The 14,488-nt window shown below is 43.0% G+C and overlaps 1 protein-coding gene across 1 annotated transcript in view; it reads right to left on the reverse strand.

Moving 5' to 3' along the window:
* Positions 1-1,716: 1,716 nt before the first annotated feature.
* usp22 (ubiquitin specific peptidase 22) overlaps positions 1,717-14,488 on the reverse strand; it is a 28,746-nt gene continuing 15,974 nt past the window's right edge. Inside the window, exons 3-13 of the mRNA XM_084077806.1 lie at positions 14,234-14,347; positions 13,794-13,895; positions 11,503-11,669; positions 10,926-11,073; positions 7,765-7,867; positions 6,352-6,510; positions 4,142-4,268; positions 3,659-3,750; positions 3,482-3,544; positions 2,303-2,452; positions 1,717-2,168 (exon numbers count right to left, since the gene is read on the reverse strand). Of these exons, the coding sequence (XP_083933932.1) occupies positions 2,126-2,168; positions 2,303-2,452; positions 3,482-3,544; positions 3,659-3,750; positions 4,142-4,268; positions 6,352-6,510; positions 7,765-7,867; positions 10,926-11,073; positions 11,503-11,669; positions 13,794-13,895; positions 14,234-14,347 (1,268 nt within the window). The 3' untranslated portion in view covers positions 1,717-2,125. The remainder of the gene's footprint in view (positions 2,169-2,302; positions 2,453-3,481; positions 3,545-3,658; positions 3,751-4,141; positions 4,269-6,351; positions 6,511-7,764; positions 7,868-10,925; positions 11,074-11,502; positions 11,670-13,793; positions 13,896-14,233; positions 14,348-14,488) is intronic.

The following is a 14,488-nucleotide window of genomic DNA, read 5'->3' on the forward strand; positions in this document are numbered from 1 at the left end:
GTAAGATATTAAATTAATCCAACTCAGTGAACTTTATTGTGTGGTTGTCTTTTGCAAAAGTTACATTATTGTTGCTTTTTAAAAGCACGGACCGATTTCAGAAGTCTAACAGCGCAATTATGTTTGGCCAGCATTGACTCAATTATTCAGGTCTGTTAGGGTAGTTTTATTAACTTGTAACTCATGTACTTATGTAAGTTGTGTTATATGACCAAAGCTGTGAATAGACGATGACATGTACGGACACCAATATGGTCCTTTAATGGCCAGAATGTCCACCCACATGAAACCTAAATTCTTACCAACATGCCATCATGTCATGGATGGGAATAAAAGTGCAGCACACAGGAGAGTTTAAAGATATAGATATATTTTATTCTATTTGTGAGTCTCACCATTATTGTGTCCAGTTTTTCTTTTCAGCAGTAATTGTATGTGCATTGAAGGTTTTGATCGATTTGATTCGAACAGGTTCGCAGTTGAGGTGACCAGGTGGCCTACTGTACTACAATATGCAAGAACCAAACCACCGTTTCACTATTAGTTTGAACTCTTTTTCACTTACATACAAACTGTACATACATACATACTTTTACATACAACTCGTCAACGTTTCGGGAAAAAAATAAAAAGTGGGGGTGGGGGGGAGAAAACGAAAAAAATATTTTTCCTCTGGAAACTGTAAGAACCAGCTCTGACAGCATGCCGAATGCAAGTACTGATTCAGTACACGAAACATGCGCACACGCACGACACATGTGCATACACACAGGAATACATACACGCATTTACACCAATGCACGCATTTACACCAATGCACACACACTGGGGTTGTATTTTTTTTTCTTCTTTTGCTCTCTTTGCTCACACACATGCACACACGTTCACACACAAACTCACGGAATTCGAGCGACATGCCGCAAACACTGTGGGAGTGAGCCGAGAGACTATTGGACACAGACAGACACACACACACACACACACACACACACACACACACACACACACACACACACACACACACACACACACACACACACACACACACACACACACACACACACACACACACACACAATTAAGAACAGTACTGTCCCCCTTTGTCTTGTTTTCACAATTTCACCGTTTAAGTCTGAAACATCGCTCACGACAACATATCCAGAACTATGCACAAATATGGCAATATAATGACACCATGGTAAAATAAAAAACGAAACAAAAAAATTAAAACAATCACACCCACAAGCGTGCTATGAACAAACAAACAAAAACCGAACAGACTTCACAACAGCAGGCTCGTGGAAATGTTCACCACCATTTGTGTTTTCCTTGTGTAAAAAAAGAAGGAAAAAGTGACAGCAAACAGCAAGCTTCAAGGGGGATGGGTTGAGGGTGCAAAACCGTAAACAAACATTTGGATTATGTAGAAAAATATACTTGCTATGCTTTTTTTTCTCTTAGTTTTTTTTTGCCGCCCTTTTACTGTATGGATGAATCAAGAAAGAGAGAGAGAGGGATGGACAGAATCCTAACAGAACCAGTTAAGTTAACTTCTGGAGAGATCTTTTTTTTTTTGATCATGTCCTACAGTATCTGAGAATTACAAATAAAGTTATAAATGATCGGTTTGTCATTACTGTTTTTGCATTCAGAGGGAATATACATAGAAATGCATAAGCTAGGGCAACCTACCAACCATATATATATATATATTTATATATATATATATATATACACTGTATATAGCTGAGTGGGTAGAGAGGCCGTCTGGGAATCGGAAAGTCATCGGTCCTGGAAGGTCGCCGATCCGCCTAGTCTGGACTGCTGGATGCTCCGGCTCTTACAGTATGTCCCTCTCTTCGTCTCATCCCTTTATCACATCCACCCTCTTTGTGGAGTGTCTCCCCCATCTCCCTTCACTCCATCATCATGTGCCCCGTCTTTGTTGAGTGTTTCACCTCTCCACTAACTTTTGTTTGCCTCCATCATGTCTTCTGTCTTCGATTGGTGCCAGCACTCTCTGCTTCTCTCTCTCTCTCTCTTTGTCTTTGATCATTCCCTCCCCATCCTCTCTTCTCTCCTCCACACCGCCGTTGTGGATTCAGTGAGCAGACAAAGAGGGGAATTATTCGTACTCCAGGAACTGTTTGTGGTAGAACAAAAGGTACCTAGCGGAGAGACAAAAAATACCAGAGGGGACACCTTTTTAAACACTCTGACAAATTCTATCCTTTGTTTGGGGCCATATGGGGGGGGTTGTTCACAGTTCACACACATTCTCTCTCTCTTTTCTCTCTCTCACCCTTCACTGTCCAGTACGTCCTTGATGCTAGCCTTGGTGATGATGGCGTCGTCACATTTGAACCACTGGTCCTTGTGCTGGCGGATGAAGGTGGTGTAGTGTCCACTCTCCAGTGTTCCCTGGTGGTTGACCACTGCAAACAGACTGTACCTGCCAGAGCCAGGGAACAGGAGGGAGGGAGCAGGGAGGGAAGAGAGAGAGGGAGGGGTGGAAGACGTAGAAATAAAGGAAATGTAAGAGAGAAAGAGAGAAGGGAAGAGGAAGGCGGTATGGGGGGTGGAGGAATAAAGGAAAAAAGGAAAAAGAACAGAGGTGTGAGGAAGAAGGGCCGTAGGGGTGTTTATTTTTTAGCGGCGCTAGCCGCTCTATACCTTTAGGTATAGAGCGGATCCTGCTCTATACCTGACTTTGTCCGTGTTCATCGTCAACGCTCTGATTGGTCAGACCCATCAACGCTCTGATTGGTCAGACCCGTCAACGCTCTGATTGGTCAGACCCGTCAACAAAGTGATTGGTCAGACCCGTCAACAAAGTGATTGGTCAAGCTTCACGTCGCGCCGCCACCTTCACACTGGGTGTGATTTTTTAAGATACTAAATGTTTTTATCCCACGATTTTTGTAACCCATTTTTTCACCCAGTGCCAGTGGCGCTACTCTCCCTCGGCCAGCCTGGGGAGAGCCCCAAACTGAGCTCATGCTTCCTTCAATGCATGAGGAGTGAGCAGGCCGCTTCTTATCACCTGACAGGGGGGAGTTTCCCCAGTAGGATGTAGCGTGTGGAAGGAACACGTATTCCAACCAGTTCCTTACCCTCCATCAGGCGCCCCGGCTGACCAGGGGGAGGCAGTATAGAGACCAGGATTACTGCAGGTTTTTTGGGATGATGTTGTTGCAACGTTCGCTTGAGCCTACTCAGCGCCGTCCGAGTAATGCACCGATAGGCACAGAACCGTAAATCATGTTGCGGGGACAGCTCAGCCTCTGGGTAGGTCAGTATCTCTTGATTACACCCAAATCAATGGTCTGATGAAACGCGGGTAGGTCAGTATCTCGCCTACTTAGACCATTCGATCGTCTGATAAAACGTGATAATGTCCCATTCAGTGCATTGGTTGCATTCGAAGCCGGTCCGTTTAGAGGGTTTAAGTCAGCAAAAAAATCAAACACTGTGTTCTTACTTGTTGTCGTTGTTGAAGGGGTCTGAGGTTTGTTGATACTGCCCATTCATCCTGCTCTCTTTACTGAAACACACCAAACCACATTGAATACAAAAACATGTTCATACGTGTATGTGCACTGGATATATAGCTGAGAGAGATAGACAGACAGACAGACAGACAGACAGACAGACAGACCTGGAGGCCATGAAGGGGGTCATGTCCAGCTCTAAGGGGAAAGACACATAGGTGGTGATCTTTCTGCGTAGCTTGGCTGAGTGTTCAAACCTCTAAAACACAGAGAGAGGCAGAGAGAGAGAGAGAGAGAGGGAGAGGGAGGAGGGTCAGATAAAGATGAAGAGAAAGGGAAGGGGAGAGATGGCAGGGGGAGGAAAGGAGAGATGAAGACAAAGAGTGAAGTCAAGGGAGTGAGAGAAGGACAGAGAGAGAGAGACAGAGATGTAAGAAGAGATGTCAGGGAAGTTGGTATTAATCAATAAGCATTGATTATTTCATGAAACAAAATTCCAAAGGTTCTGTGCATTTTTGATAATTTGAAAGATGAATCTTGTATTACCACGCACGCACGCACGCACGCACGCACGCACGCACGCACGCACGCACGCACGCACGCACGCACGCACGCACGCACGCACGCAAACACACACACACACACACTACCTTGAGATGAAAGCAAGCGACGATGGGGAGTTTCTTCATGGTCAGTTGTTTGGTGGACTCCTGGTAGCTATGGCAACCACTACACTTGATCTTAGCACTGCTGCCTAAGTGCTCTGGTCTGGTAAACCTGCAGAGAACACAGGAATGGATGGAATGGTTGTGTGGTTGTGTGTGCGTGTGTGCGTGTGTGCGTGTGTGCGTGTGTGTGTGTGTGTGTGTGTGTGTGTGTGTGTGTGTGTATGTGCGTGCTGTGACTACAGAGAGGTAGTTACGCTACATTTGATTTTGTACCGGAAATGATTGAATATTCCGGTCTAGAAAATTATATAATTTATGCAGGAAAATGGTATGTAGGGTCAAAAGGGAAGCTGTATTGCTCATTCCTTGCTTGTCATTTGCTGCTGCTTACGGCTGTCTGTCAAGTATAGATAATGTTTTTTAGTATGCACTACAAGCCCTACAGATGCTACTAGGTTTCATCGTTTACCTGGTATCCTAGTTTCTTTGTGGCACTACATTGTTCACTCTGATAAGCATCTGACACAAATCTCAATTGAACAATACAAATACAAGGAGATAAGCTCTGGATTCAATTCAGATTCTCGGGGTTGCCAGAACGCAGCACCTCACGTCATTTCATCTCACGTGATAACATGCGAAAGCAGCAGCAGTGACTAGCAGTTCACTTCACGTCTGTCTGCTTGTAGACTGTCTTTCTCGCGGTTACAATCGACTCCCACTCAGACAGTAGCGATCCAGATAAATATCAAACATGTTTAAACATTCTTGGGACGGCCCTGACTGTCCTGTGAGCAACTCGGGGGCTTAAGATTGGATCTTTGAACGGCTCACACTAGAGGATAATTATGCCTTAGATTAGCTCCCGATCTAGGCTGGAGAACGGCCCAAAATCTGACCCCAAATCAAACCGATTATTTTGCAATCAAGGAGTGCACTTTTCTTGTACTGGCTCCGTTCTAACAGTAGACTGTGGTGGCAATTTATCTCCAAATACAGCGATGCTGCATACTCTTATTAACCACTTTCAACCTTGTGTCCCTGCAGTACTTTGGGCATGTTATTATAGTGAAAATAGCAGATCTACAAGCTCAAATACTTGTGAGCAATATAGTGGTTAATATCTTAACTCATTCTCTGCCATTGACGTGTTTGCCATGTTTTTTCCAAAGCCCACACCACCATTAACGTGTTTACCATGTTTTTTTTCCAAAGCCCACACCACCATTGACTTGTTTGACATGTTTTTTTCCAAAGCCCACACCACCATAGACGTGTATGACATGTTTTTTTCCAAAGCCCACACCACCATAGACGTGTTTGACATGTTTTTTTCCAAAGCCCACACCACCATAGATGTGTTTGACATGTTTTTTTCCAAAGCCCACACCACCATTGACTTGTTTGACATGTTTTGGTGTTTTCAGTGTTTATACGCTAGATGGCGCTCTTCACTAACCTATGAGTCACCATTTGACTCTCTTCAACTGCCAATAACTATGGAACGGATGATCACGACGGCACACTTTTTTCCTTCGATTCTACAAGACCCGGATACGTCTTTTAAAGCGATCCGTGGATTGATCATTGTGAAGAATAATATTCTATGACTTTTCAAAGGTTAGTGAAAAGGCTCGGAAATCGCTGGCAAGGTCAGCTATAGACGATGTTATATTCTGGCAGTTAATGAGTTAAAAATATTATATTAAAATCATTTTTTTAAGATTATATACTAATATTAAAAAAAATTGGATACAAGAAAACACCACCAAACACTGCTGTGGTATTTGTCCTCTATTCTAGTCCTGTGAACAAGGCAGTATAGGTCTTGGGTCAGACAAACAATTCTGGCTTACAAAAGGTAAAAAGGAAAAAAATAACATTTTGTGGGATATCGTATGTTCCTGTAACAGCTCAATTCTCCCTCACAGAACTGCTCTGTGAGGGAGAACGCTCTTATCCAGAGTGACTTACAAGTGTGAGATCAGAGTAAATGGCATGGCACCAAATGACAAGGTAAAATGGTCACAGATTACCACATAATGGCCATAATAAATGTAGTTTCTGTCAAAATGACTTAACACTTGGAATCCAAGTCATTTAAGCACAATTCCAGGGTCAACTCCTGGTATCCTGTTCTTGTGTTCTACAGTATATAATTATTAATTGTGATTGATGTCTGGTGCTGGTACCTGCGGAGGCAGTCAGTGAGTGTGGTGGACCCGCTGGTGTGAGTTTCTCCGTTAAGGGCTGAGCCGTCTCCTCCCGGGCTGAGGGGCCAGAAGGGCGTGGAAGAGCCCGGCAAGTCCAGGCTGATGTCCCAGAACGGGTCGATGGTTGTCGACACACCGCTGGGAGAGAGAGAGACAGTGAGAGAGAGAGAGAGAGAGAGAGAGAGAGAGAGAGAGAGAGAGAGAGAGAGAGAGAGAGAGAGAGAGAGAGAGAGAGAGAGAGAGAGAGGAGGGAAGGGAAGAGAAGAGGTGAGCATTGAGTTTACGTGAGGGGAAGGCGTGTGTTCTGTCGCAATGCCAAAACTAAACTAGTACCAGTAGAAAGAGAAAGAGAGAAAGATATAAATGTGAAATGCAGTTTATTTCTGTTATCCAGGTTTCTAACACTTTTTGCTCGAGATTGTAACCGTTTTATTTAAAATATTTTGGTTAAGCCGTTTAGATTTTTAAGTATTTTCTGTCTTCTGAATTAGTGTTATTTATGGATGACTCTACCTGTTGAGTACTCTGTTCTTTATTGTTACCTTGCCTACATAGAAAATGAGGGCCTGCTCCTCAATTGTACTCTGAGTTTAAAAAAAGGTTATGATGATGATGATTATTTAGCCTGCGCTCCTCTTATGAATGAATGCATTTATTTGGTGATAAAAGGAAAGAGCACATCAGCACTTCCACACCATATAGCAGACACAATATCACAGAGGATAAAAACACAATAAAGCCCTAAAGCTTATTTAAATTGTGAAATAAGCCACTGAGGTTGCAACCAAAGTAACTAAAATTCTCCCAACAAAGATTGCCATTGCCAATGACCTTATGTGTCACATTTCCCAATGTTGTTGATGTACGACCTTCAAATCTTGGTTGACCCACATTCGATTGTCTCCAAAAAACAGAAAGAAGAAGAAATGTGAAGTACGCAAACTGACCACCGGGTGGAACTAGAGTTCAACTTCATAGGTCCTGTGGTCTGAGAACTCATGTTGCTGCAGTGGATGAGGCAGCTGGATGTGTGTGTGTGTGTGTGTGTGTGTGTGTGTGTGTGTGTGTGTGTGTGTGTGTGTGTGTGTGTGTGTGTGTGTGTGTGTGTGTGTGTGTGTGTGTGTGTGTGTGTGTGTGTGTGTGTGTGTGTGTGTTCTGTGGTCTGTGTGTGGAAGTGTATAAATTGTCAGCATTTGTGTTGTGTGATTTTCGTGTCTGACTGCAGGAAGGAGAGGAGAGTATGAGTCATTTCAGGACAGAATTGATCGTCTGAGGATAGTGGGAGACAGATAGCATCTCCGCCTCTGTCAAGTGCATGCTATTTTTCACAATTTTCACCTGCTGTTTGGAGGAGATAAGATAACAAACAAGCACACACACACACACACTTACTGGCAGACTTGACAGGTGACGTCTGACTGCAGCCCACCAGTGAAGATTTGGTCGATGATGCAGTTACAGTGATTTGGGTTGTTGGCTTTCTTCCCATTGTCATCTGTATGAAAGTTTGTGCGCACGCACGCACGCACGCACGCACGCACACACACACACACACACACACACACACACACACACACACACACACACACACACACACACACACACACACACACACACACACACACACACACACACACACACACACACACACACACACACACACACACACACACACACACACACACACACACACACACAGTTATTGCTTTAATTGTGAGGAACATCATTGTTTTCCATTCATCACATTAATCATTTCTTGAGCTGGAAGCAAATTGTCATTTTCCTCATCTTTCTATCCTGTGAAGACACACACAAACACAAGCAGTACTGCATAACAGCCCCTCCCACCAATATCACCGTTCACTCTGTCTGCCCCCTCAACTGCAGTATCAGAGAGAGAAGCAGAGCGAGAGACAGAAAGAGCGAGAGAGAGAGAAAGAGTCTCAATGCAATCAGCACTTCTCAAACAGCTCACTGTCAATTACTGTCCTCTCCTCTCTTCATTCATCACTACAGACACCGTCTCCACCTCTATCAACCTGTGTCTTTCTCATAATGCTTCTTTTATCCCCTCTTTATTCATTTCCCTCTCTCCCTTTGTCTTGATCCCTCCCTCCCTCTATGTTGCCGTCTCAGTTCTAAGTTCGATTCGTGCTCTGTTGGCACAAATGTTGCATCATCCATTTCAAAACACTTACATCAGCTAACACAGAACGTTGGTCCATCCTGTCCCTATGACACCCTGGCCAACGCTCCAAGCATACTAGACTCCACTCCCAAGGTAAAGTGGAATTACCTTTATCTGTCACAGGTTTGCAGGCTCACTCCCCATTTTACACCGTAGTCTGAAACTAACCTCTTCAGACTCCACCTCACCCCTTAGCAGTTAGCACTCCGTATTCCTTTATATCTTTATTGTTATTTTAGACAGATGTGTGCCGTTTGCTTGTCCACAATGCTAAGTATGTTACGTAGATAGTTATTTTAATTTTTTTGGCACTGTTATTTTAATAATTTTCTTGGCACTGTAATTACTGTACCACTTGGTTTGTTTGACACAGGTTCACAGCATTTAATATGAATGTGTGTATCAGTGCAGTACTGTATATGCAGGGCAGTGGTTCTCAAGCATTTCCATGCCAACGACCCCCAAAAGAGAACAGTTGTGTTAATATTTTTCTGAATGATTCCACATTTTGCGTGTTTGTGTGCAGTTGGAGTTCTCAAACTATTTGTCCCAAGGGCCCAATGTCCCCTCCTTGAATGAATGAATGAACCATTGTAAGAGCGCTTTGAGTAAGTTTGAGTACTTAGAAAAGCGCCATAAAAATGCAATTCATTATTATTATTATTATTATTAAGGGCCCACCAGGCACGTGCACACATAGACATCAAAGGGGGCTTGGGCTAACGCCCTTTTGCCTGTCGGTAAAAAGTGCCCTCTCTCCAGACCATAGATGCAGCATTTACTATGGTGAAAAAAACGCAAATGCCCCTTCTCCATGCCATACTCGAAGGCAGCATTCAAGATAATTGCCCCTTTCTTACTCTCCTGAACTTGAATGCAGCATTTTATGTTGAAAGAATTGCCCTCTGTAGAAATCCATGCCGCCTACACTACATCTCCAGTAAAGCTTACTTAATTGAGCGCGGTGCTGCGCAGTGCGTGCACAGAATTATAGACGATTTACAAGCTCACTACGCATCGCAGTGTGACGCGAGCTTGTAGATCGGCTATTTTCTGTGCGCGATACCGCACAACAAAGTATATACAGTACACACAATCGAAACCTGGCCGGGCGCACAACGCACATGTCCACTCAACAACGAGGAGAGGAGAGCACACAAGACGAGTGATGCGTCTTAATTTGAGACAGATAGGTATGTGTGAAAGAAAAAGGTATCATACTGTTCATTTCAAATTACTTGTAGGGAGAGCATGTGGCGAGATGAAAGTGAGAGAGAAAAGGAGAAAATATCAGACCAGTGTTATTATAACAATTGGAATTTTTGTATGAATATTATTCAGTTAGTGGAGTTATTTTTTCAGTATAATCCTAGATTCCTAGTGTTAATTTAAAATGAGATATTCCTGTGTAGAAATGTAAAAAAAATAAGGATTCGCTGGCGCCCTATGTGGCGCCAGGTAAAGGTGCCCTTTTGGAATTCCAACCCCTGCCCCTCATATTCCTGCACGTCCCTGGGAACCACTATGCATTTGCAATTTCTCTCACGGACCGGTACTACACCATTTAACAGTAAGTCAGTAATGTTGGGTTGTAAAATAAAATGTGTTAATACTGTACATTTTTGGTATAATGTTTTTGGTATTAGGCTGTCAACCACAAGTTTAAAAGAATACGATAAACATGAAGAAATCCAATCAATCAATGAAACGCTAGCAGATAGTATAATTAAATACAGTGCTGCAATGATAGCAACAACTAGAGTCCCGCTGTAGTGACAAATTTGTTTTTGGGGCAATTCCCCAGTGTTCGCCTATCACCATAATATGTTTAATTAATGGTGATATGGTTGCCAACACTTCATATTAGAGGTGAATGAATGTTATATTGAAGGTGAAACCTCCAAAAAAACAGTATAAAACTCTATACATGAATACATTTAATAAAACATTTGACAGTAGTTGCAACAGGAAGAAAATAAGCACAAGGTATAAGATTTGGGGGAGTGGAAATTGGGCAGGAAGATATTTAAAATCAGCCCCTACATTGAATTTAGTTGTCACCAGACGTATGTCTGGCAAAGTGAGACTACTCTGTGGTCCAGAATCCAAAATTCCACTGACTGGTGACGGATCATAGACCGGCAATTGAAAACGTCTGGTGTAGTTTTCATGTGGGTGAGTGTAGTGTGCAATATGCCTCGAGCATATATGTGTCTGTCTATATAGTATATAATGTGTGTGTGTGTGTGTGTGTGTGTGTGTGTGTGTGTGTCTACCTGCAGTATGTCTAAGACTAATATACTGTATGTGAGTGCACCTGCATTATTATGTCTAGGGTGTGTGTGTGTGCGTGCGTCTAAGAGACCTTTGCAGTGTCTGTGCAGGACGTCCAGGGCTGCTATGAGGAACTCGTGAGCGTCCTGCTGTTCGTAGCCAGCCAGGTGTCTGGCGTGAGTCCACACCAGGTGTAACAGACGGAAGGGAATGTGGGGAGAACGATGGCCAGAGTAGAACTGGACACACGGACACAGAGAGACAGAGAGAGAGTGCAGATGAAACATGGTCCTTTGAAAACTGAACACACGGCTTCAAAAAGTACCCCATCTTCCATATAATGAGATCACCACCTCCATATCGTTGCTGTTGAGTGGAATCTCATACGTCAAAAACTGTTACTTTTCAGGATTCAAAATTCAAAAATAGCAGATCTACAAGCACAAAACGTGTCGCATCGCACCGCGTTTTGAGCTTCTAGATCGTTAGTCGCTAGTGCAGACAGAGAACGCCCTCCCCTGCTGACTTTCCAGCACCTAACCGCTGAACACAGCCAATTGTGTTCATTGGAGCAACTGAGACAACGTTGTTAACTATGGATTAACAACAGTCACTTATCTATACTTTATACTTTTCCCAAGTCAATCCCCCAACACACGCACGCTCACCTCTTGGAAGAGCTGTGACATCTCACACACCAGACAGGAGTTGCTCTGCATCTCACACTTATGTCTGTCGGAGAGGAAGAAGTCCCTGAGCAGGGGCGTGTGTGTCAGTGCCTGAACGATGCAGTTCATGAAACATGTGTTACCCAGGTTTATCAGTCCACGCAGACCTGTGACAGAGATAGACCCAAATGCTTATTGTCACAGATATACAAAAAGAATCCACTGCAGACTCACAACCCCTTTTCCACCGAAGTCTGAAGACTCACCTCTTCAGACTCCACCTCAACCCCAATCATTGATTGAATACTTTATTGACAAGTTTGTTAACAGTACAGGCAGTGGTGTAAAGTAACTAAGTACATTTACTCAAGTACTGTACTTAAGTACACTTTTGAGGATTTTTTACTTTATTGGAGTATTTTCAATTTTCTGTACTTTTACTTCTACTCCACTACATTTCAGAGGCAAATATAATACTTTTACTCCACTACAACTATTTGAAAACTTTAGTTGCTAGTTACTTTTAAGATATAAATGATGATATTATGAAACATACGTTAACCACTTCAGCCCTATTTTATACATAGGCTATTTGAAAATAGCCGATCTACGAGCTTGTAGATCTGCTATTTTCAAACATTTTAGTACTAAACATTTGGTACTTTAAGTACATTTTGATGCCAATACTTTTGTATGAAACTTATAGCGCCACTAGGATGCCGATTTTTGCACAAAATTCTTTTTGATAATAATAACAGATTCTGTCTAAATGTCACGCAAATCGGTACACATTATCTCTATAGTCATGTGATCAAGACCGATCTGTCGGATCTTTCATATTCTATCCTGATTTGCTAAGATTGGCTTCCAAAGTTTGCAGGAGTGGCCCGTTTTGTACAAAATGCCTCAAATCATGAAAGCAGCGTCCGATTGCCGTGAGGAGCACAGAGGAGCACATTTTTCTAGTTCTCCCTCTCTCTCTACAACTGCCAATTGATTCTCTCCACCTTTCTTTCTCTGTCCCTTTTCCGTCTCCTCTTCTCTCTCCCAAATGCCCAGCTCCTATCCCCCTCACACTCTCTAAACTCCTCTGCATCCCTCTCCCTCCCACCCCTCCATCACTTTCTGCTGTCATCTTTTCTCCCACTCATCTCTCATTGATCTCCCTTCCATCACTTATCCCCGTTCTCTCTCTCTCATCTCTCATTCATCTCCCTTCCTCTTCCCCTCCCTCCATCTGTCTCCCCGTCAGCTCAGAGATGGTAAACAAGATAGATGCAGGCTACTACTGGATGCTAAACACCGCCTCGTTCTGTCTTTCCAAATCTGTCTCCCTCCGTCTCTTCTCTCTCCACCTCCATCTCTCCTACCTCTCTCTATCTCTCTCTCTGTCCCTCCCTCCTTCCGCACACCCATGCTCATTTCTCTCTTTCACACTCCCTGCACACTCCCCAGCCATTGTTCACTCTATCTTTCTCTAGCACCGCTTGAGACGGGGAAATAATCACGTGACTCAATCCAGGTTGTCCCTCTGTTGTAAAGATGCCAGCACTTTGTTGAGTGTGTGTTGTTTAACCCATTAAGACCGGGAACGCATCCGTGTCATTTTTTTTATTTCTTTGCGCTATTCAAAAATAGCAGATATACAAGCTCATAGCGCGACACCGAGTGCCGCGCTATGAGCTTGTAGATCTGCTATTTTTGAAAAATCGTGAAAATGTGTGCAAATCTTTAGTTTGAATATATATATATACTTTTTTAAAGCAAAGGTTTTTAACTCAAATCTTTGCTTCTGGGGATTTTACAAATGTCTAACAGTTTGTTTTTTTAAATTGATTTTTTACTTATGTTGCTATATTATCAATGATTTTCAAACTTTTTTCATGTCAAGGACCCCCAAAATAATATGTATTTGTCCGCGGACCCCCTCCCATCTAAGAATATTTTGTTCCAGGGACCCCCAGAAGCAAAGATTTGAGTTGAAAATAAAAGATTTGCAAAAATGTTCTACATTTTTTTTCTAAAAATTGCAGATCTACAAGCTCATAGCGCAGCACTCGGTACCGCGCTATGAGCTTGTATATCTGCTATTTTTGAATAGCCAAAGAAATCTTAAAATGACACACATGCGTTCCCTTCCCGGCCTTAAAGGGTTAAGACGTGTGAGGATGCTGTGCCATGCACAACAGCATTATTTCTCCCCCCCCCACACATGCACAAACACATGAATAGAAATTAATAATAATTCATTACAAATATGTAATAATAATAATAACATTTTATTTGGTCACCTATAGTACAGTTGGAGGTGATTCTCCGCCTCTTGGGGTTGTGCCTCAGTAGCTCTAACTCTCTCTTAGTGGGCTCCCACGATGAGTACTTCTCACCTACACCTGTGACAGACACACACACACACACACACACACACACACACACACACACACACACACACACACACACACACACACACACACACACACACACACACACACACACACACACACACACACACACACACACACACACACACACACACACACACACCTGTGTCATGCCTACTACGGCACTAAAAAAAGCGACAACACACAGTATGTTACAGTAAATCTGTCAACTCCATACGTACAATATCTACCTATATATAATATGGCTGTATGTATGTGTACACCTGTATATGTGTGTGTGTGTGTGTGTGTGTGTGTGTGTGTGTGTGTGTGTTGTCTGTCTCTAGTACCTTGCATTTTCCAGGATTTCCTCTGCTCCTCTTTGGCGATCTGTTCCATGTCTTTGTCATAAATGTAGTCTTGGCACACAAAGCAGTATATTCCCCCATACAACAAGTCTATGGCTACAGAGAGAGAGAGAGAGAGAGAGAGAGAGAGAGAGAGAGAGAGAGAGAGACAGAGAGAGACAGAGACAGAGACAGAGACAGAGAAAGGGGGAGAGAGTCAAATTCAAAATAACTTTATTCAGTGTGAAATGGATGCGT

This window comes from Gymnoscopelus microlampas, assembly GCF_963454915.1.
Source record: "Gymnoscopelus microlampas genome assembly, chromosome: 14".
NCBI classification, from domain to species: domain Eukaryota; kingdom Metazoa; phylum Chordata; class Actinopteri; order Myctophiformes; family Myctophidae; genus Gymnoscopelus; species Gymnoscopelus microlampas.